We start from the raw sequence: 24,939 nt of genomic DNA on the forward strand, positions 1-24,939 counted from the left end.
ATAGTTTCCGCAGATCCCACTATGTACTTCCTCCAATACCTCGGCGGTTCTTGAGGTCGGTACACACTTTAACAATGGTGTCGATATCCCCCTTCTGTAGAGGATATTTCTCACCAAGGTGTAGTGTTGTGCTTCTCTTCGGATCTTTTTAGCTTCTTTCTCCTCTTTAGGGAGGATGTCGAATTTTATGTATTCGACTAAGGGGTTCATCCATCCGAGGTTTAAACCGACTACCTCAAGTACTTCTTGCTTATCTTCTGTTTTTGATACCGAGGGCTCTTGGAGGGTTTCTTGAATCAGGCTTCTGTTGTTCCCTCTTGGTTTGGTACTTGCTAACTTGGATAGGGCATCCGCTCTGCTATTTAGATCTCGAGTTATATGTTTGACCTCGGTTTCTGCAAAGCGCCCAAGGTGCTCCAAAGTTTTTTCCAAGTACCTCTTCATATTAGGGTCCTTTGCCTGATATTCTCCACTTATTTGGGAGGTCACCACCTGTGAGTCGCTGTATATTATCACCTTTGTAGCACCGACTTCTTCTGCCAACTTTAGTCCGGCGATCAAGGCTTCATATTCTGCCTGATTATTTGAAGCTGGAAATTCAAATTTTAAAGAAACCTCTATCTGGGTTCCTCTTTCATCTACCAATATTATGCCTGCGCCGCTTCCCATTTTGTTGGAGGATCCGTCTACATAGAGTTCCCATGTAGTCGGCTTTTCCTCTTGATCTCCTGCGTATTCTGCGACGAAGTCAGCGAGGCACTGAGCTTTAATTGTTGTCCGAGTTTCATATCTTAAATCGAACTCGGAGAGCTCTATTGCCCATTGAACCATTCTCCCTGCGACATCCGTCTTTTGGAGGATTTGCTTCATGGGTTGGTTCGTACAGACTCTTATTGTGTGAGCTTGAAAGTAAGGTCGTAGCCTTCGTGAGGCTATTACCAATGAGTAGGCGAACTTTTCTAGTTTGTGGTACCTTAGTTCAGGGCCTTGTAGGACCTTACTGATGAAGTAGACTGGGTGTTGTCCGACCTCGTCTTCTTTTATCAGGGCTGACGAGACAGCCCTGCTTGCTACGGATAAGTACAGAACGAGGTCTTTCCCTGGTACTGGTTGGGTTAGGATAGGAGGTTGGCTTAAAAACTTTTTGAACTCTTGGAACGCCTCCTTGCATTCTGGAGTCCATTCAAATTGGCATCCCTTTCCTAATAGGAAAAAAGGGGAAGGGACTTTAGTGCCGATCCTGCCAAAAATCTGGAGAGGGCTGCAAGTCGGCCATTGAGTTGCTGGACTTCTCTCAAACAAGTCGGGCTTTTCATTTCTAGGATGGCTTTACACTTATCGGGATTGGCTTCAATCCCTCTTTGTGTTAGCATAAATCTTAAAAATTTTCCTGCCTCCACCGCGAAGGCGCACTTTGCGGGATTTAATCTCATCCCATGCAGCCTTATGGTATCAAAGACTTGCGAGAGGTCTGATAGGAGGTCGACCTCCTTTTTTATTTTTACCAGCATGTCATCGACGTATACTTCCATTAAGGTCCCTAGGTGGGGGGAAAACACTTTATTCATCAACCTTTGATATGTGGCTCCTGCATTCTTCAATCCGAATGGCATGACCACGTAGCAAAAGTTAGCTCTGGGTGTGATGAATGATGTTTTCTCCTGGTCGGGCTCATACATCGGGATTTGATTATATCCCGAGTAGGCGTCCATGAATGATAAGTATTGGTACCCCGAGCTGGAGTCCACTAGGGTATCAATACTTGGTAGGGGATAAGGGTCCTTGGGACATGCCTTATTTAAGTCGGTATAGTCGACACACATTCTCCATTTACCATTCTGTTTTTTGACTAGCACTACATTGGCTAGCCATGTTGGGTACTTGACTTCTCTGATGAAGCCGGCTTCCAAGAGCGCCTGTACTTGTTCTTCTACTATTAGGGCTCGTTCTGGGCCGAGCTTGCGTCTTCTTTGTTGTACAGGTCGGGACCCTGAGTAGACCGAGAGTTTGTGGGACATGAGCTCGGGGTCAATCCCAGGCATGTCAGAGGCCTTCCAGGCGAAGAGGTCGGAATTTTCTTTTAGGAGTTCAGCCAACCCTTGTTTTAGAGTTTCCCCTAGGTTAGCTCTTATATAAGTGTTTTTTCCTTCCCCGTTACCGACCTGTATCTCCTCGGTTCTTCCTCCCGGTTGTGGTCGCAGCTCTTCTCTGGCCCTTGTGCCGCCGAGCTCTATGGTATGAACTTCTTTTCCCTTTTCTCTAAGATTTAGGCTTTCGTTGTAGCATTTTCTTGCCAACTTTTGATCTCCCCTTACCGTTGCTATTCCCGCTGAGGTCGGGAATTTCATGCAGAGGTGGGGAGTGGATACCACCGCTCCGAGTCGATTAAGGGTAGCTCTGCCGATCAAAGCATTGTATGCTGACCCTACGTCAATGACTATGAAGTCTATGCTCAGAGTCTTTGATTTTTCCCCTCTTCCAAAAGTGGTGTGAAGGGGCAAAAATCCTAGTGGTTTTATTGGCGTGTCCCCTAATCCGTATAGGGTGTCGGGATAGGCTCTTAACTCTTTCTCATCTAACCATAGCTTGTCGAAAGCAGGCTTGAAAAGGATGTCCGCCGAGCTTCCTTGGTCTACTAGGGTTCTGTGGAGATGGGCATTGGCTAGGATCATAGTTATTACTAATGGATCGTCATGTCCAGGGATTATTCCTTGCCCATCTTCTTTTGTGAACGAAATGGTAGGAAGGTCGGGTGACTCTTCCCCGACTTGGTAGACTCTTTTGAGATGTCTTTTGCGAGAGGATTTAGTAAGTCCCCCTCCCGCAAATCCTCCTGAGATCATATGAATATGCCTCTCTGGAGTCTGCGGTGGTGGGTCTCTTCTATCCATATCATCTCGTTTTCTCTTTCCATGACTGTCCGATCTTTCTATGAGATATCTATCAAGCCGACCTTCTCTAGCCAGCTTTTCTATCACATTCTTGAGGTCGTAGCAGTCGTTTGTGGAGTGACCAAATATTTTATGGTACTCACAGTAATCGCTGCGGCTTCCCCCTTTTTTATTTTTAATGGGTCTAGGGGGTGGCAGTCTCTCGGTGTTGCAAATCTCTCTGTATATATCCACTATAGAAACTTTCAGGGGAGTATAAGAGTGATATTTCCTTGGCCTCTCGAGACCGAGCTCTTCCTTTTTCTTTGCTTCCCTTTCCCTCTCTTTAGTTGAGGGAGGGGGTCCAGGTCGCCAACTCAGGTCTCTTAATTTGGCGTTTTCCTCCATATTGATGTACTTTTCAGCTCGTTCCTGTACATCACTTAAAGAAACGGGATGTCTTTTAGATATGGATTGCGAGAAGGGTCCTTCTATAAGTCCATTGACTAGTCCCATTATGACTGCCTCTGTGGGCAGGTCTTGAATCTCCAAACATGCTTTGTTGAATCTTTCCATATAGGTTCGTAAAGATTCTCCAACCTTCTGTTTTATTCCCAGAAGGCTCGGTGCATGTTTCACCTTGTCTTTTTGGATTGAGAACCTCATCAAAAACTTCCTTGAGAGGTCTTCAAAGCTAGTAACCGACCTCGGGGGAAGGCTATCAAACCACTTCATCGCTGCTTTCGATAAAGTGGTCGGGAAGGCCTTGCATCGCGTAGCGTCGGAAGCATCAGCTAGGTACATCCGACTTTTGAAGTTGCTCAGATGATGCTTTGGATCAGTAGTTTCATCGTAGAGGTCCATATCAGGGCTTTTGAAGTTCCTCGGAACTTTAGCCCTCATTATGTCCTCGCTAAAGGGATCCTCTCCCCCTAAGGGTGGCTCTTCCTGTTCGTCACGGGAGTTGCGATTTTTGAGGGAGGATTCCAACTTTAAGAGTTTTCTTTCTAACTTTTTTCGTCGTTCCATCTCCTCTTTTAGGCTCTTTTCCGTTTCCTTTTGTCGCTCCCGCTCTTGTTTTAACTGTTCCAGGCGGCTGTGGACTAACCCCATGAGTTCAGTTACGTGGGATGGTCCTCCTTTTTCTGACTCATGCCCTTCCGAGGAGTTTACCTTCGGGTTTTTTACCCCGGAGGTGCCTTCCCTGTGCTGATTGTCAACTTCCTGGTGGAGGGCGAGGTCCGTATCGTTATTGCCTGTGTCTAAATTCTCTTGTTCCGAATCTGTCTCCACATGGCCTTCTTCGTGGGATCTGTCTGCCATCGATGGATGATCTCTCGGGTCCCCGGCAACGGCGCCAATGTTACGGTGGGTAACCGAAGATTAATAGAATGGATGGCGTAGGTTGGCCCAATCGTCCGCGGATGGTAGACTCCGAGCTGGTTTGCACGCTGGAGCCTCCTTCCGACTTGTATACGTGAGTGAATGGGGGGTGGTACCTGCAAAGACACTCCGATGCCTAAGTTAGCAAGGGTGTTAGCAGGTCTAGAGAGTATTGGGCTTAGAGATACCTGAGGGGTGTCAGTGTATTTATAGTGGTGAGCCAATAACCACCGTTGGAGTAGTGCCATATCTTTTGGGTGTTAACCGTCCCTTTATCTTAGGGAGGTTAAGATATGGCTCGATGAAGCGGTTAGAGAGATTTTAGGGGCGGTTACTCATTTAAATGAGTGTTTATCCGCCAGCTAACCTCACGTCCGACTTCTTTAGCGTAAGTCGTAGTCGACACCGACTTCTTATATGAAGGTCGGGGTTTAGCTAGGCTTAATCTTTCGGACTAAGCCTTTTTATTTGGACCTGGGCCTTTATCATTGGGTCAGGGTATGAACAATTATTATTTTAATTAAAATAAAATAAAATTTATTAAAAGTTATATTAATATGATAAAATAATTAAAATAATGTAATAAACTATTTTTTATTTCAAAAAATTCTGCGTATGGACTTAATAGTTAGTTTCTTATCGAGATATATTTTAGAATTTGAGATTTTTTTGTTATAATTTAATATTTTTTCTTTTTCGTTTAAAAAAAATTGGTCTCAGATTATAAATTTTACAGATTGACGTGATATATGTGTGACAGATTTTCTTAAAACATTTTTCTTTAATTTAATTTTTTTTTATTTTAAAAAAAATTACCTTCAATCCCCAGTGACTTATAGTATGCTTATTTGTGTGATAAGCACGGTAGAACTTCCCTTTATATATACGAGGAGATGGTGTTAGCAAAGAAAAGATGTCAAAGGAGAGTGTTAAGAGGAGATAATGCATTTGATGTGAATAGCTTTAGATATTATGAGTGTTAATTTCTGCACGAAGGTGAAGCATGAATACTTGGTTTGGCACTTATCATTGAAAGTCTGCGAGTTTTTTGGGAGCTGAAAGTCTAGCTATGTGGTGGCTCAAAGGTGAACATTTAGTGTGTTTTTGTAATCATCTAGACCTTACTTTGTTGTTGTTGCAGGATTTTGTGTGTTTGGCTTTGACGTGATTGGTTTTGATTGATTATTTATCCTGATGGCATTGTTGAAGGGGATTTTAATTAATTAAGGATTAGTCTTTGTACGTTTCTTTTTTTTTCTTGGGTAAGGTTGTAACTTAATAATCGAAAAAAAGAATATACTAATTTGATCATTGTTTTTATTATATAAATAGTGTTCCGTTGGTGATGACCGAGAACAATGATCCTTTGGACGAACACTGGGGTACGTGGTTGAACTATATGTTGTCCAAGTGTGGATGCGAGTGTGACCTCGGTCTTCTGAAACACGGCGGGGGGAGTACCTGCACAAAACACTCCGACGCTCAAGTTAGTGAGTGGATAATTAGTGAATAAAGAGTAAATGACTAGAAGTTAATCTAGAACCTGCCCCCTTGATGAATTCGAGGGGTTAGTTTTATAGGCGTTTCCGGCTTGGTAGTGGGCTTAATTAGTTCCGATATTCCTGGTTGGTGCTGTTAGGGATATCTCTGAAGTGTAGAGACGTGATTGAGTGTCTTGCTTAGTTAAGGAGATAGCTTTTTGGGAGATAGAATCTGTTCGTTCTGTTTTAGTTGTTTCCGATCTTTAAGGTCGGTTAACAGCTGTACTTAGCAGCCGATTATTGCGTGGTACACATCATAGCCCCCCAGGTCGTCTAGCGGTCCGTATAGGTCGGTAGGCGAGCTCTTTTGTCTGTCATACGTGGCTAGAAATTTTGAAAAGAGTTTTACCTGCCCCTTCGTGAGTCGTGTTGCTTTTACTACTCATTATTGTCGTTTTGGTTTCCCACGTTTGGTTAGTGGGTGTGTATTAACTTACCCACTTTGTTAGTGGGCTTGCAATAATAGTCATTTCTTTGGTTTTGGAAATTACGCTGTGTCGCCCCCAATCCTCTTATCTTTACTATGTCTTCGAGAGGTAAGCATTTCTTGACTCTTCTTTGACTGTTTGCCTTTCTGCATTCTTCTATGGCGGGAGATAAATTAAAAGAAAAATTGAGAGCTGTTGAGGTTAGGGAAGATGACCCGTATCATTGGGTTCAGGATGATGTGAAGACGCATTCTTCTTCCTTCATTAGCGTCGAATCGCTTTCTGATTTGAGGGGTGTGGATTTCGTTAGGGGTGGTTCTGGTGTCGTTGTCGAATTCCTGCCTTGTTCTGGTAGCGATAGGGTCTGTGAGAGAAGAGGTGACTGGGAGTATTTCTACATGCATACTCCATGCATGGTTGAACTCGGAGTGAAGTTTCCTTTCTCTTCTTTTGAGTGTAGCGTCCTTACTCAGGTCAACTGTGCTCCGTCACAGTTGCATCCAAATTCTTGGGCGTTTCTTCGCGCCTTTCAGTGTCTGATGGACTTCCTTTCCTTCCCCTGTTCTTTGTCTCTGTTCTTTTCTCTGTTTCAAGCGAAGGGGGTTCATAAGGGTTTGTGGGTTTGTTTCAGTAGTTTTCCGGGTCGGTCCCTGTTTCTTCTTTATAAGTCTTCCTTCAAGAATTTCAAATCTCTTTTTGTCAAAGTCCGCTCGGCCGAGTCTGAGTATCCTTTCTATTTGGATGATGAGCTTAGTGAGAAATTTCCTCTTTACTGGTGTTCTGAACCGACCCAAATCCTTGAGGCTTCTGAAAGAAGTGAGGAAGAGGAGTTCGTGATGAACTTCCTTGTTGAGAGTGTTGCTGCCGGGGAATGCTTATCTATTTCTGATATTCTGCGTTTATATGACTTGGGTGATAGTGAGGGTTTGAGAGCGTATATAGGTAATATTTATTATGTTTGTTGCTGTGGTTGGGCATTTGCCGAGATTATCTAATTCTTTTGTGGCTTCTTGCAGGTGGTCGGGTTCCTTTGTTGGATCCTAACAAGCTGCAATCTTTCCTGAACAAGAAAAAGGAAAAAGGGGTTGGTTGTGCTGATGATCGAAAGGATGCTGGTGAGCAGGCTTTCTCATCTGTTGCCCATCCAGCGTCTTCGTTTAAGAGGAAAAGGGATGATCCTTCTTTGGAGGTAATTTCTGAAGGTGATCAAGAGGCTTTGGGTGGTGGTGGCTCGTTTGAGGGAACAGATTCGTTTGTTGCAGAATGAAGTTAAGGATCACGACGTGGCCAAAGGCCGGCTTACTTCCCGCGTGCAAGAGCTAGAGGAAGCTGGGATGGAGATGTTTTCCTATGGTTTTGATCGTGCTGTGAGTCAGGTTGCCCTGTTAGCTCCTGACTTTGATTGTGACAAGCTTGATATTAGGAAAATAGTTGTAGATGGAAAATTAATTGTGGATGGTACCGTGGAGGAGCATGGTGAGAATGCTCCTTCTTAATTTGTTTGTATTTATAACTTTTGTTATGTTGGTTGTCTGAACTTTATACTTGTTCTGTTTTGTATGGTATTTTGCCGACGTTGGGTTCGGTTTGACAATTGTGGAATTTTGGCCAATGTTTGGCCAGTTTGATGATAGTATATTTATGATTTATAGTAATGTTGTCTTTGTTAGGCTATATTTGAGAAGAATTTATCATCTTTATTTGGAATCGAAGGGCGTCCGGCCTCGTTAAAACCCTCCTTAGGCAAAACCCTTTCTTTGGGAAAAAAGCTCTAAGGGGGAAAAAAAGTACCTTCATCCGCATATTTGTACAAACTAGGACATATACATTTTGAGTGAGGAGACGTTCCAGTTTCCTGGAATGGCTTTGCCTTGTAGTGTTTGTAGTTGATATGCCCCCTTGCCGAGCACTTTGGTTACACGGAAGGGGCCTTCCCAGTTTGCAGCGAGTTTGCCGTGGGCTGGAGGTCGCCTGGCCTCCTCTGTTCGTCTGAGTACGAGATCGTTTTCCTTGAATGTCCTTGGATTCACCATCTTATTGCGCTTTCTTTCCATTATTCCTTTTTGGGCCCTTTGCTTGATGGCGGCGATTTCTCTATCTTCTTCGGCTAAGTCAAGCTCGGCATTTCTGGCCCTTAGGTTTTGTTGTTCGTCGTATAGTTCGGCTCTTAACGTTGGAATTCCAACCTCAATGGGGATTAGTGCTTCTGAGCTGTAGACTAACTTGAAAGGTGTTTCGCCTGTGGTGCTATGCCTTGTGGTGTTGTAACTCCACAGTACTTCGGGGATGAGTTCGGCCCATTCTCCTTTCGCATTATCAAGCTTCTTTTTTATTGCCTGCAACACAACTCGGTTAGCAGCTTCGGCTTGCCCATTAGTTTGTGGGTGTTCCACCGAGCTAAAATGATGTTGGATATTAAAACTTTTTAGGAATGAACCGAGCTTATTGTCCGTGAATTGCCTACCATTGTCTGATATTATTTCTTTTGGTATTCCAAAGCGGCATATTATATTTTTCCAAATAAAAGATCGTACCTTTTCGGCCGTTATTTTTGCTAAGGGTTGTGCTTCTATCCATTTTGAGAAGTAGTCAATGGATACCAAGAGGAATTTTACCTGTCCTGGTGCTATTGGAAATGGGCCGAGGATATCCAGCCCCCATCTGTGGAAGGGCCAGCTTACCTCCATACTGTGTAATACCTCGGCTGGCTTCGTTGAGATCGCCTCGTGCTTCTGGCATTTGTCACATGCTTTGACCCTTGCTATGCAATCTCTCTTCATGGTCGGCCAGTAGTATCCTGTTCGGATTATCTTTGCGGCGAGGGCTCGTCCTCCTATGTGGTTCCCACATACTCCTTCATGGACTTCATTCATTACTTCTCGGGCCTGGTCTTGGTTTAGGCATCTCAGTAATGGCTGTGAGAAACCTCGTCTGTATAGTTCCCCTGATATTCTCGTGTAGAAGCTTGCCTTGCGTCTGAATTGTTGAGGATGAAGCTCGTCTCTGGGTATGGTACCTGTACAGATATATTCAAGGAAAGGTCTCCTCCAATCATGGAGGTGGTTAATGCTTTCAATAGATAACAGCTCAATGCTTGGTTTGGTGAGTGTGTGTTGTGATAATGTTGATGTTTGTGTCTCCGCCCTTGTAGCGGCGAGCTTAGATAGTATGTCTGCCCTGACATTTTGTTCTCTATGTACATGTATTATGGTGAATGAATTGAAATTTGAAATTAGATCCTTTGCTATGAGCCAGTATCGTTCTAGCAAGGGATCTTTTACCTGGAACTCTCCTCGGATTTGTTGGACCACCAGGAGGGAATCGCAATGTGCCGTTAAGTTCGTCGCTTTGTGGCCTAGGGCGAGCTTGAGTCCCGCTAGTAGGGCTTCATACTCGGCCTGATTGTTGCTTGCCGAGAAGTGAAACTGGAGAGCCTGCTCGGCTACCACCTTATTTCCCTCTTTTAAGATTATACCAGCCCCGCTCCCTTCTCGGCTTGAGGCCCCGTCCACATGTAACTCCCATGTTTCAATGTGCTCGTCTGAGGTCATTTCCGTGATAAAGTCGGCGAGAATTTGTGCTTTGAGGGCCGATCTGGTCTGAAACTGAATATCAAACTCCGAAAGTTCAACTGACCATTTGGTCAATCGTCCTGCCAGCTCTGGTTTTGTTAATATTTGCCTTAATGGGTGATTCGTTCTTACTACTATTGTGTGGCTTTGGAAGTAGGGTCTTAGCCTCCTTGCCGTGACCACGAGTGCAAGGGCGAGCTGCTCTATCTTCGGGTACCTTTGTTCCGTGGGTTGCATTACTCTGCTGACGAAGTATACTGGCTGTTGAATCCTTTCTGTCTCAATGACGAGAGCCGAGCTTATGGAATGATTGGAAACAGATAGGTATAGGTACAGTGGTTTGCCGACTTCAGGTCTTTGTAGAACGGGAGGTGATGCTAGAAGGGTCTTAAGTTCGGCGAACGCCGTCTCGCACTCGGGTGTCCATTGGAACTGTTTGTTTTTTAAGATCATCTGGAAGAACAGATGTGACCGAGTTGATATCGCGGGTAAGAATCGGGAGAGGGCGGCTATCCTTCCTGCTAGTTGCTGTACTTCCTTTATTGTCTTGGGGCTTGTCATGTTGAGTATAGCCTTGCATTTCTCAGGGTTTGCTTCGATTCCTCTGGAAGTTAGCATGAAGCCTAGGAACTTTCCTCCTTGTACTCCAAAGGCGCATTTCTCTGGATTCAATCTCATATTGTATGCCCGGATTTGTTCAAATATTTCCTTGAGGTCGTCGCAGTGTGACCGATCTTTAGTTGACTTGGCGACCATATCGTCCACATAGATTTCGATGTTCCGACCTATTTGGTGTCGGAATACTTTGTCCATCAGACGCTGGTAGGTTACACCTGCATTCTTTAGGCCAAACGGCATAACTCTATAACAGAAATTACCATGTTCAGTTATAAATGCTGTTTTGCTTTGGTCTTTTTGGGTGCATTAGAATCTGGTTGTACCCAGAGTATGCATCCATGAAGCTCAAGCTGTTAAAACCTGAGGCGTTGTCCACAAGTTTATCAATGCATGGTAGGGGGTAAGCGTCTTTAGGACATGCTTTGTTCAAATCTGAAAAGTCGACGCACATGCGCCACTTTACCTGAATTTTTCCTTACCATTACCACGTTTGAGAGCCATGTGGTGAAGCGGATTTCCTTAATGAAGTTAGCTTTGAGGAGTTTCTCTGTTTCTTCTAAGGCTGCCTTTGATTTCTCGTTGCCGAGGTTTCGCTTCTTCTGGGCTATAGGTCGGCTTGTCTTGTTCGTGGCTAGCCTGTGGCAGATGATATCTGGGCTAATGCCAGGCATATCCGCCGGGGTCCAAGCGAATAAGTCGGCGTTGTCTTGTAATAATTTGATCAGCTCCGATCTTTGCTGACCTCTTAGTGCTTGGCCGATGTAAGTTACCTGTCCCGGCACCTTTGTTAGCTGGATTTCGTGTAGCTCATCTGCCGGCTGAGGTCTTTCCAACGCATCCCCTCGAGGGTCGAGCTCGGCCAAAGACAAGATTTCCGAGCCATTTATTGAATGGACCTCCCCTTGTTTCCGGTTTACGTCCGATCTTTTTAAGCTGGCGTTGTAGCATTGCCGAGCTTGTTGTCGATCAGAGTGTATCGTCGCTATCTTGTTATCCTGCGCCTGAAACTTAACACATAGATGGTAAGTAGATACGACTGCCCTAAACATATTCAGAGCAGGTCGTCCGAGGATAATATTGTAGGGACTGGGGCAGTCAACTATCAGGTATTGTATGTCTAAGGTTTTTGATAATGGGTTGTTTCCCATCGTCGTCCTTAGCCATATGTACCCTTTGATTGGTACTCTCTCGCCAGAGAATCCTACTAATTCTCCGGATGAGGGCTGTATTAGTTTTTCAGATAGATTCATTTTCAAGAAAGTAGAATGGAAAAGAACATCGGCACTACTACCTGGATCCAAAAGGACTTTTCTTACCAGAAGGTCACCTGTTTGAATGGAAATTACTACTGGGTCGTCTGTGTGAGGAGCGGCCGAGCATATATCAGCTTGGTCAAAAGTGATTTCTAAATCCTGGATATCTTTGTTGTTTGGTAGTGTCGTTCCTTCGATTGCTAACATCGCACGGTAGCTCCGCTTTCGTGCCGAGCTTGTTTCGCCGCCGCCGGCGAATCCTCCAGATATGCAGTTTATTATCCCCTTAGGTGGATTGTTGTTCAACCATTTGTTGGTTTCTTTGCCGGCCGAGGTTTGATGATGTTCTTCTTTGTTACTTTCCCTGTGTTTTCGGCCCTCGATGTATTTGTCCAAGAGGCCCTGTCGTGCTAATCTTTCCAAGAGATCTTTGGCTATCACGCATTCGTCCGTTGTATGACCATATTTCTGGTGGAAGGCACAGTGCTTGCTCTTGTCAACGAATCGCTGATCTTGATAGCTCCCTGCTCGGGTTGGCGGCTTTATAATCTTGGCGTTGAGTATCTCCTTGATTATCTTCTCTCTCTTCGTATTGAATCTGGTGTAGTTATCGAATTTTGGAGTAAGCTTGAATGGCTTACCGAGGTCTCTGGCGTTCGCCGATCTGGAGGGCCTGTCGTCCTCTTTTCTTGGTCTCCTTTCGGATTTGTCGGCCTCTCGAAGTTCTTCGATCTCCATTTGTCCGGCTGCCCTTTCTCGGAATTCGTCCAGTGTTTTTGGCTTGGTAACCGCGATTATTTCTCTGAATTTTCCGGGCCTGAGTCCGGCTTTAAGAGCATGTAGGTGGACGGCAGGATTTAAGTCGGGTATTTCCATGGTGGCGTCTGTGAACCTTGTCATGTAATCTTTTAAACTTTCCTGCGGGCCCTGGCGGATGGTGCTTAGATAGTCTGATCCATGTACATAGATCCGAGCTGCTGCAAAATAGTCGATAAATGACCTAGCCAGGTCTTCGAAGGAGGCAATTGATCCTGCCGACAATTTTGAAAACCAAAGTAGGGCAGCCCCGTCTAGATAAGTAGGGAAAGCTCTGCAAAGCACAGGATCATTATTAGGTCCGTTAAAAAACATCATAGATTGAAATTTCTTAATGTGAGCCCGGGGGTCACCAATCCCCTTATATGGCTCAAGAGAGGAGGGAAGTGTGAAATGCTTTAGCATTTGGAAGTTCGTGATTTCCTCAGAAAATGGGTTGTCCAAGGTCAGCTTCTCCTTGGGGGGGTTGACACCTATGAGTTCGGCCCCTCCTTGAGTTGAGCCCTTGGAGTTGCCTTCCTCATGTTTGTTGTTCTGGGTTGATAGCTCGGCTAGTCTCTTGACTTCCGCTTGCAGTACGGCCATCTGGGCCATTAGTTCGGCCTGACTGGGCATTTGAACTCCGTTGTCGGCCATGAGCTTGGTGAATCCTGCATAGAGGAGAAAAAATAAAGGAAAAGAAAGTGGTGATAATATGGGGTTAACTTTTCGGGCCCCACGGTGGGCGCCAAATGTTCCGTTGGTGATGACCGAGAACAATGATCCTTTGGACGAACACTGGGGTACGTGGTTGAACTATATGCTGTCCAAGTGTGGATGCGAGTGTGACCTCGGTCTTCTGAAACACGGCGGGGGGAGTACCTGCACAAAGCACTCCGACGCTCAAGTTAGTGAGTGGATAATTAGTGAATAAAGAGTAAATGACTAGAAGTTAATCTAGAACCTGCCCCCTTGATGAATTCGAGGGGTTAGTTTTATAGGCGTTTCCGGCTTGGTAGTGGGCTTAATTAGTTCCGATATTCCTGGTTGGTGCTGTTAGGGATATCTCTGAAGTGTAGAGACGTGATTGAGTGTCTTGCTTAGTTAAGGAGATAGCTTTTTGGGAGATAGAATCTGTTCGTTCTGTTTTAGTTGTTTCCGATCTTTAAGGTCGGTTAACAGCTGTACTTAGCAGCCGATTATTGCGTGGTACACATCAAATAGTATTTTGTATAAAGAGATATTCTTCAACCGGCCTAAAGAGTGACAGTGATCGCGCCACTAACTCGTACTCCACCTTGCCAGATATATTCATGTCCTTCCCCAGATTGCGAGAATTGCTTCTTTCTATAACAACCTCCTGGGGAAATCCCCAACTCTTTAGCACAAACTGGAATGTAGATTTTACCCTTGACAGCCAGAAATCAGGCTTCTCAGGCTCCATAGATGTGCTCTCCAACATGATCCACTTGAAGGAGGTGCGACTCCAACATAACAATTTCACAGGGCACCTTCCTGACCTAACTGACTGAATTGAGGCTTCACAACAATTTCTTAACCGGTACGGTTCCATCTTTTTTGGCGGCTCTACCCCGGTTGAATCAACTTTCTTTGGAGAACAACGTGCCAACGGGTCCATTACCAACGTTTGGAATGCATGTGAACCTCACTTTCCAATCAATCAACAGGTTGTGTCCACAATCTGGACTCTGTGACTAGATGGTTTTGCTTGAGATTGCACGAGCATTTGGGAATCCAATTCAGTTGGCCAGTTCATGGAGACGGGACAACACTGATTGCCAAGATTGGAGTTTCATTGTGTGCCAACAAGGGAACGTCGTTGTTGCTGTGAATTTGTCAAGGCAAGGTTTAACGGGAGTTATCCCTCCTTCGTTTGCTAATTTAAGTGATTCGAAGAATTTGAATTTAAGTGGAAATAATTTGAGGGGTTCAATACCTAAGAGCTTCACAACATTGCTTCTCCTAGAGTTTCTAGACTTGTCTTATAACAACCTATCTAGAGAGGTTCCTATATTTCCATCAAAACTGAAGCTGAATATCACCAATAATCCTTTGCTTCAAAGTTCTCAATTCCTTGGAGAATAGCAGGTATTTTCATAAGAATTTCGTTGCACTAGCCCTAATTTCATCATATATATGTATAATTTTCTTAGAAAATTATATATTTTTTTGTACATATGTGTAGGTGCACTGGCAATGGCGACATGTATTAGATTTGTAATAATTATTGTGATTATTTATAATGGAAAAAGGTGTCTTAATTTAATAAGAAAACTTTACTTCGAGAAAGTAAGAACCTTTTTCAATCACAATGACGAGGAGGATTTCATGAAAAAATATAGCTTTTTGGCACTAAAATAGTATAGCTATTCAGAAGTTAAGTTAGAAAAATGATTAAATCATTCCAACATAAATTAGGGCAAGGAGGATTTGGAACTGTGTACAAAGGAACCTTATACATGGTCGTCTTATTGGGGTAAAACCGTAAAAGTGATAAGATTATCTTTAATAGAAAATTTATGAGTCCTTATTTATGGCTCACATATCGTAAACATTAAATAAAAACTCAAAGTATCTTTCTCTTTTTCATTAGGAGAAATTAACTTTAGTCCTTATTGTGGTTTCACTTAATTAGTTTATTAAAATACTTAAAATTAATGTAATTGATTTTTTTTAATAATATTATTTAAATTTATAAATTTAAAAATAATTCACTATTAAAAGATATTAATATTAAATAAATTTATATATAACAATAATACACAATATATAATTCAAAATTACACTAATTTATAGTTTTGTGTTTACAACTACTAATTTTAATAATGTTGTTAGTATTTTAAATTTTAAAAATAAAAATAACCAACCCAACTAAAAATTATTTTGTAAAGTGTAAAAATTAAATTTATTTTTTAATGTAAGTAAATTTAATTAATTATAATTTAATATAATAATATAAATAATATTCAACATTAATTATGATATAAATAATTAATATAAATTATTAATTAAATAAAAATTTAACTATTTAATCTAATTAATTTTTAAAATTATTAATAAATTAATTATGATTTAATTATTTAATTAATTATTATTTAAATAATTAATATAAATTATTAACTAAATAAAAATATAATTATTTATTATAATTATTTTTTTTACCAAAGATAGAAAACTCGAACCCGTAACTTCTTAATTGAGTATGAGAAGACTATACCATTTGAGTTATTACTCATTGGCTATTTAATTATTTAATATAATTATTTAATTATTTCAGATTTTATATTTTTTTTTTTATAATAACTTGCCAAATAACAAGTTATTATTAGTTAATTGGAGTCCCTGTTTAAAAGGATTCTCTCACCTTAAGACCCGTGCGAAAACTCATTTCTTCTCTCCTCCAACGGTTTCTTCCTGCTTTTGCCATAAATAGGACCTCAACATCCTGCCCATTGAAGTTGTTCTAAATGAACCAATTATTGTTTGGATTTGAAAATATTATATAAAATCACAATTGGTTTTGCTTAAGAATTAGAATACTTGTATCGAGGATGTAGTATAAGAATTGTTCATCTCTAAATCAAACTTCAAAATACTCTTTAATTTTAGATGAAGAGTTTTGTCCAAAAAATTTTTGATTATGTACTAGTTAAATTATGCAAAAGAAAAGAGAGCATAATATTTTTATTGGGTGCTAGAGGAACTATCGGATGCATTGCTTCAAAAGTTTTAACTCGAAGATATGGTGGAGTTTCTCACAAATATGATGTTTTATAGTTAGGTGGATATTACAATCAAGACTTTATAATTGTCTTCATGTGAAAATATTTCCTTTTGATTCTTGAATGATGAATTATATGGTTAGATTTTGATATTTATAAAAGTGTTGTCTTTATTTAAAATGTAATTAAATAAATAAATCACACTTTTGAATAAAACATCTAGGTTAAAAAAAGTTTGTCATCTTTATTTGAATAATTACCTCATAGTTATGATATGTTAATTCTCGAAATAATTAGAGGAAGAAATCATGAGTGCAGAAAATCACATAGTAGTTGAGATAACATTCATTCAAGTTATTCTTTAATCATCGAAGAAGATGCTGAGATATTAAAGAAGATGATCATGGTGAGTCTTTGGTGCATTCAAACAATCCCAACGAGTCGGCCATGTAATTAGTAAAGTAATAGAAATGTTAGAAAGACCCCTCCAATCAGTGCGGTTTCTTCCAAAGGCCACCTCATATTCTTCTAACATTCTTGTACCGTTACAATTTTCAGAAACATCTTCCAGTATGGTATATATGTAACACATTCAATAACTCAACAAGAAGGCGTACCATAAAATTGAATGAGTTCAAGAAAGTTAATTCCCATGCATCTTATCTCTTCGTATTAGTTTGTGTGACTTTCAAGTACATCAAAAAGAAAATGATGCACGTGGACCTCACTCATCACTGGTTAGATGCATATTTTTTTATGTGGACGATAATATTTTGATAAACCATGGGCAAGTTAAATATTATATTTTATAAAATTGGTTAAGATTGGTGTAAAACACAGGTTCAGTGCTGTTGTCCTAATAACATAATTGCAAGTGACGGAAGAATAGGATTCAGTTTGAGTAGTGTTGAACACACGGTTTCATAAAGCAAGATGGAAGGTAGTGTTGTCCACAGATATGAGATGCAATTTAACTTGAACCACATACTCATCAAATAATAACCAGAATAAAATTCTTGGAATCTTACCAAACTTAATAATCAGGGAAGCCAATTACTAACAACGCGTAAGGAATGTAGGTCAAAAGTATATTCTAAACTTTAGTTTAAACTCGAGAGTTATTCTATATATCACTTTATGTATCTATATAAGCTAGACTTACCATGTTGTAGCAATCATAACGCGAAGAAGAAAAATATACATTATTTTGTATCCAAGTAGAAAAATGTCCAAGTTTAGTTTCCTTAAGTCTAATTCTAGGCTATCATCTCCAAATAAGAACAGCTTTACATCAAGAAGAGGGAGTTTGAGGCCAAAAGCAGAGGAAATGAAATGGGTGTTCGAGAAATTCGACAGCAACAAAGATGGAAAGATATCAGTCCAAGAGTACAAAGCTGCTGCAAAGGCCTTGGATAGAGGAATGAGTGATGGTGAGGCGGCGAAGGCATTCGAATTGATGGACAAAGATGGAGACGGATTCATTGAGTTGAATGAGTTGATGGAGATGTTTGGTGAAGGTAGCATGAAGGAAGCAGAGATGAAGAAGGCTTTCGAGGTGTTCGACTTGAATGGCGATGGGAAGATCAGTGCTGAGGAGCTGTCACAGGTTCTGAAGAGGCTTGGCGAGGGTTGCAGCCTGAGTGCTTGTAGGAAGATGGTGAAGGGTGTTGATGGTAATGGCGATGGTTTTATTGACTTTAATGAGTTCATCACCATGATGACCACCACTAACAATGAAGCTTAATGGGCCGGGCCGATCCATCTCTGTTTGGCCCAATTGATATTATAATAATGTACAAGATGAGAATGGTGCATAATTGTTATTATCTGTTTACAGCTGCCCGTGTGAATTTCGAAATTTGAAAGCATGTACATCGCTTCTTCTTCCGCTTTATTCTATCCATGTACAATCCGTGTATACGGAGACATCAAGATAATAAACACTATCAATTAACATTTAAAGCACACAGATTCTGCATTTTCATTATATTTGCTCTGCTGGGTTTCTTGGACACTGCCACTACATACACGTGCTTTCAGGAATTCATTTTCTAGTTAATTATTTATAATTTGGTTACTTCTGTTCTTCTTCATTCTTGTCTCTTGGCTTTCTCCAAAGGTCTCCACTATGCGGACTCATGTTTTACCTGAGCAATATCTTACACAAAACTCCAAACTTTGATTTTAAATTTTACTATATATATTCAAGTAGTGGAAGTATACCGTTGAAATTGAAATACTAGAGTAAATCCAAAGGCACCCGTCCACTACAAGCCTACAAAATCTATCTCATTCATGTTTCCCACTTTCCCATAAATTCCAAACAGTAGAAAGACGCACCTATTCTTGATAGATAGAGACTCGTTGTGTTGCTTGTTCTACTTAATTATATCTCCATCCTATGTTTTCTATTCTACTTAGAGAGATAAATGAAAGATTTGAATTAAGATGTTAGTTTATATTGAAAAAGAAAAAGTGAAAAACACAAGTCACAAGCAGTTTGAATTTGGAATATGTTTATTTATAAGGTGTAGGTCCATGTGTGTCTCACATGAAGAAAACAATTGGCATCACAATCAATCAATCAATCAATCAACATCATACACTTGTCTTTTATTTACTTACATATTATCAGTGATGGCAATGAAACAGTAAGTTACAGCTACCACTCCAAATTTGCATAGTCATAGACATCCAAGTAAAACTAGTTAATCTAACAATGAAGTGATCTGGCATTGGGAAAGTAATTAAGATGAAAATGGAGGGAAGTGCTAACAAGATAGGAGACCAAAAGCAAGTGAAGTTGCGGATTGGGGGTTTGACTGGTCCATATTAGAATGCTCGGAATGAACCACGTGGCATTACCCCATTAGGCTAACCACTTGAAAAGAGTTGAAGCACGTGAGTGACAACCATGTCCTTTGGCTGCAAGTTATTATTATTATTTTAAGTACACTAGTGAATGGATCGTGGCACGTGATACCTTGCAATTTGGGGGGGTCACGTGGTTAGTTTTGATGGGTCAGTGTCGCCAGCGCATACTTTTGCAGTCAAAGAGGGGGTCTGGTCAACTAATCAAGCAGACCTGTTGTTGTGGCATGCATGCACTGCCCCCTGCCACCACCACCACCACTACTCCTATTAATTATTACAATTACAATCTAATCACAATGTCCGTAGGGTAAAATGGTAAGAAAGACTTTGTGTTTGATCCACTTCACTTGTGTCCAAATCCATGTCATGACAAAAAAGAAAAGGAAGGTGTGAGGAATGTACATACATGTATAAATACAAAGTGGGGTTGTAACAGTGAGAAGAGAAAGTAGAATTTATTAGGCTTCTTTTAAGCCTTTAGATACATGTTGTTCTGAAATCTCATGGCATGCTTAGAAATGTACAACTCCGATCACCACCACCACCATCCATGCGGCGCCCCAATGAGCCCCAGAATCTCCTTCTCAAACGACTTCGTAGATATCCAACAACCCTTGAAGCAGCAAGAAAGAACAGATGAAGCTCCTCCTGCTTCCTCGGACTTCGAGTTCTCAGTCACCAACTACTCAATGATGAGCGCTGACGAGCTCTTCTTCAAGGGCAGGTTGTTGCCGTACAAGGACAACAAGCCTCTTACTCATAGATCCCCCACCACTCTCAGGGAGGAGCTTCTTCTTCATCATGATGACGATGCTTCTTCTTCTGCTTTCTCACTCAGACCTCCAAAGTCTTCTTCTTCAACAAGGTGGAAGGCCTTTCTGGGTCTCAGAAAAACCCACATTGCTTCTAGTAAGAAAGCTGACAAGCCTGAACCTACAACTCCCTCATTATTGCTCAATCAGGGATCACCATCAATTAATCTCGCTTCTCAGGTTTAATTATATTAATGAATCACTTTCTTAGCGCATTCAATTATTTTACTTCATCTGACTTTTGCTTTTTATACAGGATGTGATGAATGAGGGAGACTCAAGCTGCAGTGATTTGGAGATTGGGATTTAAAACGGCTAGGAAGGAAGCTTCTTAAGTTTAATTAATTAAGGTGCTGCTTGAATTTGTAGAGGAATTAATGGACCAATTTTTTTGTCCTTGTTGTTTTTGTTCCTTGCCTTAATGTGGTAGGATTTTGCCTTGTTGTAACGATTTATGTTCATTTCGTAGGGATTATTAGGATTTCGGGTGTTGCCTGTACAAATTTAATCTGCTTTTCTAATCTTTTTCTTCATGCATTTCAACATCTACGTGCTACTCTTATTTGACTCATTGTTATTAATTCCAAAACACAAACATGTCATTCTTCTTTTCACTATCATTTCTTTTTTTTTTTACTGTATCCTCCACTCTAGCAGCCTAACGACTAATCTATTCTAGATCTAAGCTCTATTTAAAGATTTGTGACTAGTTAATAAATTGCTTTATGTAAAGAACAGAGTGTATGCCTTCTTTATTGGCAAAAAAGGTTCAATAAAGTTGGCTTTGGCTTCTTGCCTCTTCTCTTATTTTCAGATCTCTTGTGAGGAACGGAGGGAGATCTGACTCTGAGTATACATTTCCCTAACTAGCTAGCTGTAATTAGTATACATTTTTTCTTGTGATATTTAATTAATCTAATCTTCATGTAATGGAATTCATATTGGGATCAAAGTCACACTCCCAGGCTGTGGCAGAGATCATTATTATTATTATTTCTTTTCTTGTTTTGTTCGATTACACTATGCTATTTGTTTGTTTTGTTTATTACCTGTCGGCATAAGGGGAAAATTATATCTTAATGTAATTTCTAATTTCACATATACTACAGATATATGTATTTTGCTTAAAATAATTAACTTTAATATATTTTAAAGATTATTCCAATACAATAATTATTTATAGTTGTATATAAATTAATTGTTCATGTAGCATTTTTAGAGTGAAGAGTGAAAATTGTCAACAGTTACATTGAGATGTAAAACCAACCCCGGGAAAAAAAAAAACACCCACACAATGATGCAACTCTTAAAATTACAACACAACATCATATAATCGGATCCTATTTCAACGATTTTCTGAATTTTGGCATTTCACGCGAGATTTCTTGAAACTAGTAATATAGGAATTTAATCAACTTGGGTTCGCGCTAAAATAAGTGTTAAAAATTTAAATTCTATTTTGTTCATACAGTAATTTATTGGTCAATAATATATATATATGTTAGAGACTTAGAGTATTATTAGAATCAATTAGGATCAATTAATATTATTTAGTACATCTAAATATTTATTATAGTACGTCCTTATTATTACGATTCTCTTAGTACCTATAAATATCCTTTCATATTGTATCATTCTAAACAATTTAAGTAGACAATTTGAATACAGTCAATAATACACAAATCCTTTCTCTAGTTTAGTCTCTTGTTTCTAACAATATAAATTACGATATTAAATATTCATTACAGTACACAAGCCGAAAAAATCATTAAGTACAACTACGTAGTTGTAACATATTCTAGCTGCAACTATTCTTTTTTTTTTTTTAATGTTTTTTAGTCTGTGTAGTGTGTACTTGAAATATGTAATGGATATTTAAAATCGTAATTGATTTACATATTATACTTTGGGAACGTATCACTTTGAGTATTATATTTTATTAATTTAAACCAAAAAAAAAACCGTAATATAGCAAGTTTTCATGATAGCGCCAAAATATCGTTTCATTTCAGTATTTGTAAAGAAAGTTAACAATATTCACCTGGGATCTCTCAATGAATTTTTTTCCCCTAAAAAGTTTATCTTCAAAGTTAATCATCTCAATTCTCAACATATTTTGCTTCCTCCTCAATTCGCCGATATAGAGATCCTTTACCGTAAAAACCTTCGGCATATTTTCCTTTTTGATGGGAAAAACCATCTATCCATAATTGCATTTGTTTTTGGTCATCCATCCATAATTGAAACTTAATTATTTATACGTGGTTTTATACTACGGTTTTTTTTCTGTGACCGTGAAAATCTGTACGACAAAGAGAAATGTATGTAAGCCCAATAAAAAACCCATAACTGATTCTTTCAAGAGCAAATCTAAATCTTGGTTGTTATGGGCCATCGTTGGTTCTTCCATACATATATAAGCCCATGAATCTAGCCTGCTTCAACTTTCAAAAAAAACAACATCCTAGGGTTTAATTTTAATATCGTTACTAATAATCATCAGATTTTTCCAAATTCCAAAAACAGTAAAAGACTCAATATCTGAATTGCTCTGCTAAATTTTTCACAAAGGGAAGAAAATGTGGAGCTGAAATGAAATAACTCACTTAAAATTCTTCACTCATTGATAATGATGTAAGGGTGCTTTTGGTCTAGTTTTCATAAATTGGACTGATATTCAACAAACTATTTTAAATGGTTGTACCAAACTATTTTTCTACATAAAAGCCTGGTTTTAAACTAACATATGTGTAGTCACAAAAAAAAAATTATGTGTAAACTAATTCACAAAAATAAATCAATTTTAATTTTTTGCCGCATGTCGCCATACGGGGGCGAAAAAAAAAAAAGAAAGAGATGGATGTGATTTTTCTCGCTTTTGGCATAGCGGGCCTCAGCGGGAGGCCCACACGACGGACCATATTCTTCCCCAATCTGAGTTTTACTTACATCTCGAATGAATTCGAGGATATATTTAAAGAAATTCTGACTAAAAGTACACAAAAAGATATTTAGGTATACCCTCTCCATAAAAGTATTTAAAAAAGAATGCTTCGAATTGTCATCTAATAGAGGATTTTGTGACTTATAAGCTGATAGAGGGTTTATTTTTTGTAATATATGCCTTTTAAAAATCATTTTAAACTAGTTTACTGAATTCAACCGATTTATATATAAATAACTAGTTTTAACTGGCGGCAAGCACGATTTAGAAAAAAAAATATTGTTTAGTGAAATTAATTTTGTTTGATTTTAAACCAACCAAATTAAAACTGACTTTTAGTAATATATATATTCATACCTTGTCCTAAAATAAAACTAAATCTAAATTAAGTAAAGTTTCAACATCTACCTAATTTTAATTCTACATCTACATCTACATCTACATCTATATCTATAAAATTATTTTCACATCTTTAGTATATTTCGAACTCAATCTATTAAAAACTTATTTAAAATCATTGCTAATTTAAGTGTCGAAGTCTCTTACAAGTACCACCTACTACCTCTTCACAAGAATAACAATTGACGTCGGACGTTGTCATAAAAAAAGTCTGGATCTTACATTTAGACCCAAAATAACCCAATTTCAGATAACTCTCAGAACACTATATATATATATATATATATATACTTAAAAATCAGTTCAGCTTGTTTACTTAGCAAATTTTTTTGAACACCCATAACCTTAACTAGTTGATTACCTTAGAATGAAACTTGCATTGAATAATAGGGTCAATCCCAATTAGAGGTATTAATCCCTCTCGCTAAATATGATTCTCTTCTTTTATCTCATATTATCATTGTAATCGATCTCTTCCAAATTAAATCATTGTAGGACGAAGTGAGGGACTGTGTATTTAGTATTTACAAACTGAAGGGCCTAGAAAGTAGACATGGGACCAAAACAGAGCAAAACATTATGGATGGACCCCTGTTAGTTACAGTTATTCTGGTCTGAGATAAAGATGGACCACTTCATCAGATATCCACTACCATGATTCCCAGCTGTGGCCTTTGTGTTATTCTCTTTTTTTCTGGGCTTTTCAATCAATTAGCTTCCTCGATCTGACCAAACACAGTTTTAAACTTTTACCAAAAATTATGACCAAAAATGGGAAAGAAACTTTTCCAAAACCTTTTCCTTCAAACTATTCAAACTAGAAATTTAGCATAGACTAATCACCAAAAAAAAAAATTAATAAAGACTACGAAACTTTTCAATTTTAACTCTGATAAATAGAAATTTTTTTTTTTTTTTTTTTTGCAGCTGAGGCTTAGCTCAACTGGTAACACCATGTGCCTCTTAATATGCTGCACCCGGGTTCAAATCTTGGTGAGTGCACCAAGTATTGATTATGAACCCTTAAAATGTGTGTGGGTGAGTTGTGATACCTAGGATTGGGGGTTGTCCAATCCACTTGACCAAATAAAAAATAAATAGAAATTTTTTTAGTGAAAAGCGTAAATTTTTACTTTTTAAAAAGAAATATGTACATTGCACATAATAAATCTTTTATTAGTGTTTTTTTTACTAAAAAAAAAAATAATCTTCACTCTTCACCAAAATTTCATTTTTCAATAGCGATACAAATTAGATTATTCTATGCTACGAAGTATATTTCATTGAATTATCCGCATGTCAAACATATTTTGGTTACGATACTCATTGACACGATATTCATTGACACTCATTTGACATGCGTATTTGTTGTGTTCAACCGTGTCTTAATAAAAAATAAAATTAATCTATGCTACGAAGTATATTTCATTGAATTATCCGCATGTCAAACATATTTTGGTTACGATACTCATTGACACGATATTCATTGACACTCATTTGACATGCGTATTTGTTGTGTTCAACCGTGTCTTAATAAAAAATAAAATTTTTTTAAACACATTTTGACACATCTAAATACCATCACGTGTCTATCTTATTCTTAATATGTATTATTAAAATGAATTTAGAAATAATATATATTATTATTTATTAAAACAAAAAATAATTTAAATACTTTTATATAATTAAAAGAAGACATTAAAAATA

General features: G+C 39.1%; 3 protein-coding genes across 3 annotated transcripts; 2 read left to right on the forward strand and 1 right to left on the reverse strand.

Annotated features, from left to right (window-relative positions):
* Positions 1-10,822: 10,822 nt before the first annotated feature.
* LOC140184801 (uncharacterized) lies at positions 10,823-13,075 on the reverse strand. Its single transcript, XM_072237976.1, has one exon. The coding sequence runs from the start codon at positions 13,073-13,075 to the stop codon at positions 10,823-10,825; it is 2,253 nt and encodes a 750-aa protein (XP_072094077.1).
* A 3,749-nt stretch (positions 13,076-16,824) lies between these two features.
* On the forward strand, positions 16,825-18,165 carry LOC112800592 (calmodulin-like protein 30). Its single transcript, XM_025842926.3, has one exon. It carries the CDS (start codon positions 17,429-17,431, stop codon positions 17,945-17,947), a length of 519 nt encoding a protein of 172 aa, XP_025698711.1. The 5' UTR covers positions 16,825-17,428; the 3' UTR covers positions 17,948-18,165.
* Positions 18,166-18,939: 774 nt separating this feature from the next.
* LOC112800593 (uncharacterized) lies at positions 18,940-20,503 on the forward strand. Its single transcript, XM_025842927.3, has 2 exons — positions 18,940-20,069; positions 20,146-20,503. The coding sequence occupies exons 1-2, from the start codon at positions 19,581-19,583 to the stop codon at positions 20,197-20,199; spliced, it is 543 nt and encodes a 180-aa protein (XP_025698712.1). The 5' UTR covers positions 18,940-19,580; the 3' UTR covers positions 20,200-20,503.
* The last annotated feature ends 4,436 nt before the right edge of the window (positions 20,504-24,939 follow it).

This window comes from Arachis hypogaea, chromosome 5 (assembly GCF_003086295.3).
Source record: "Arachis hypogaea cultivar Tifrunner chromosome 5, arahy.Tifrunner.gnm2.J5K5, whole genome shotgun sequence".
Classification (NCBI taxonomy): Eukaryota; Viridiplantae; Streptophyta; class Magnoliopsida; order Fabales; family Fabaceae; genus Arachis; species Arachis hypogaea.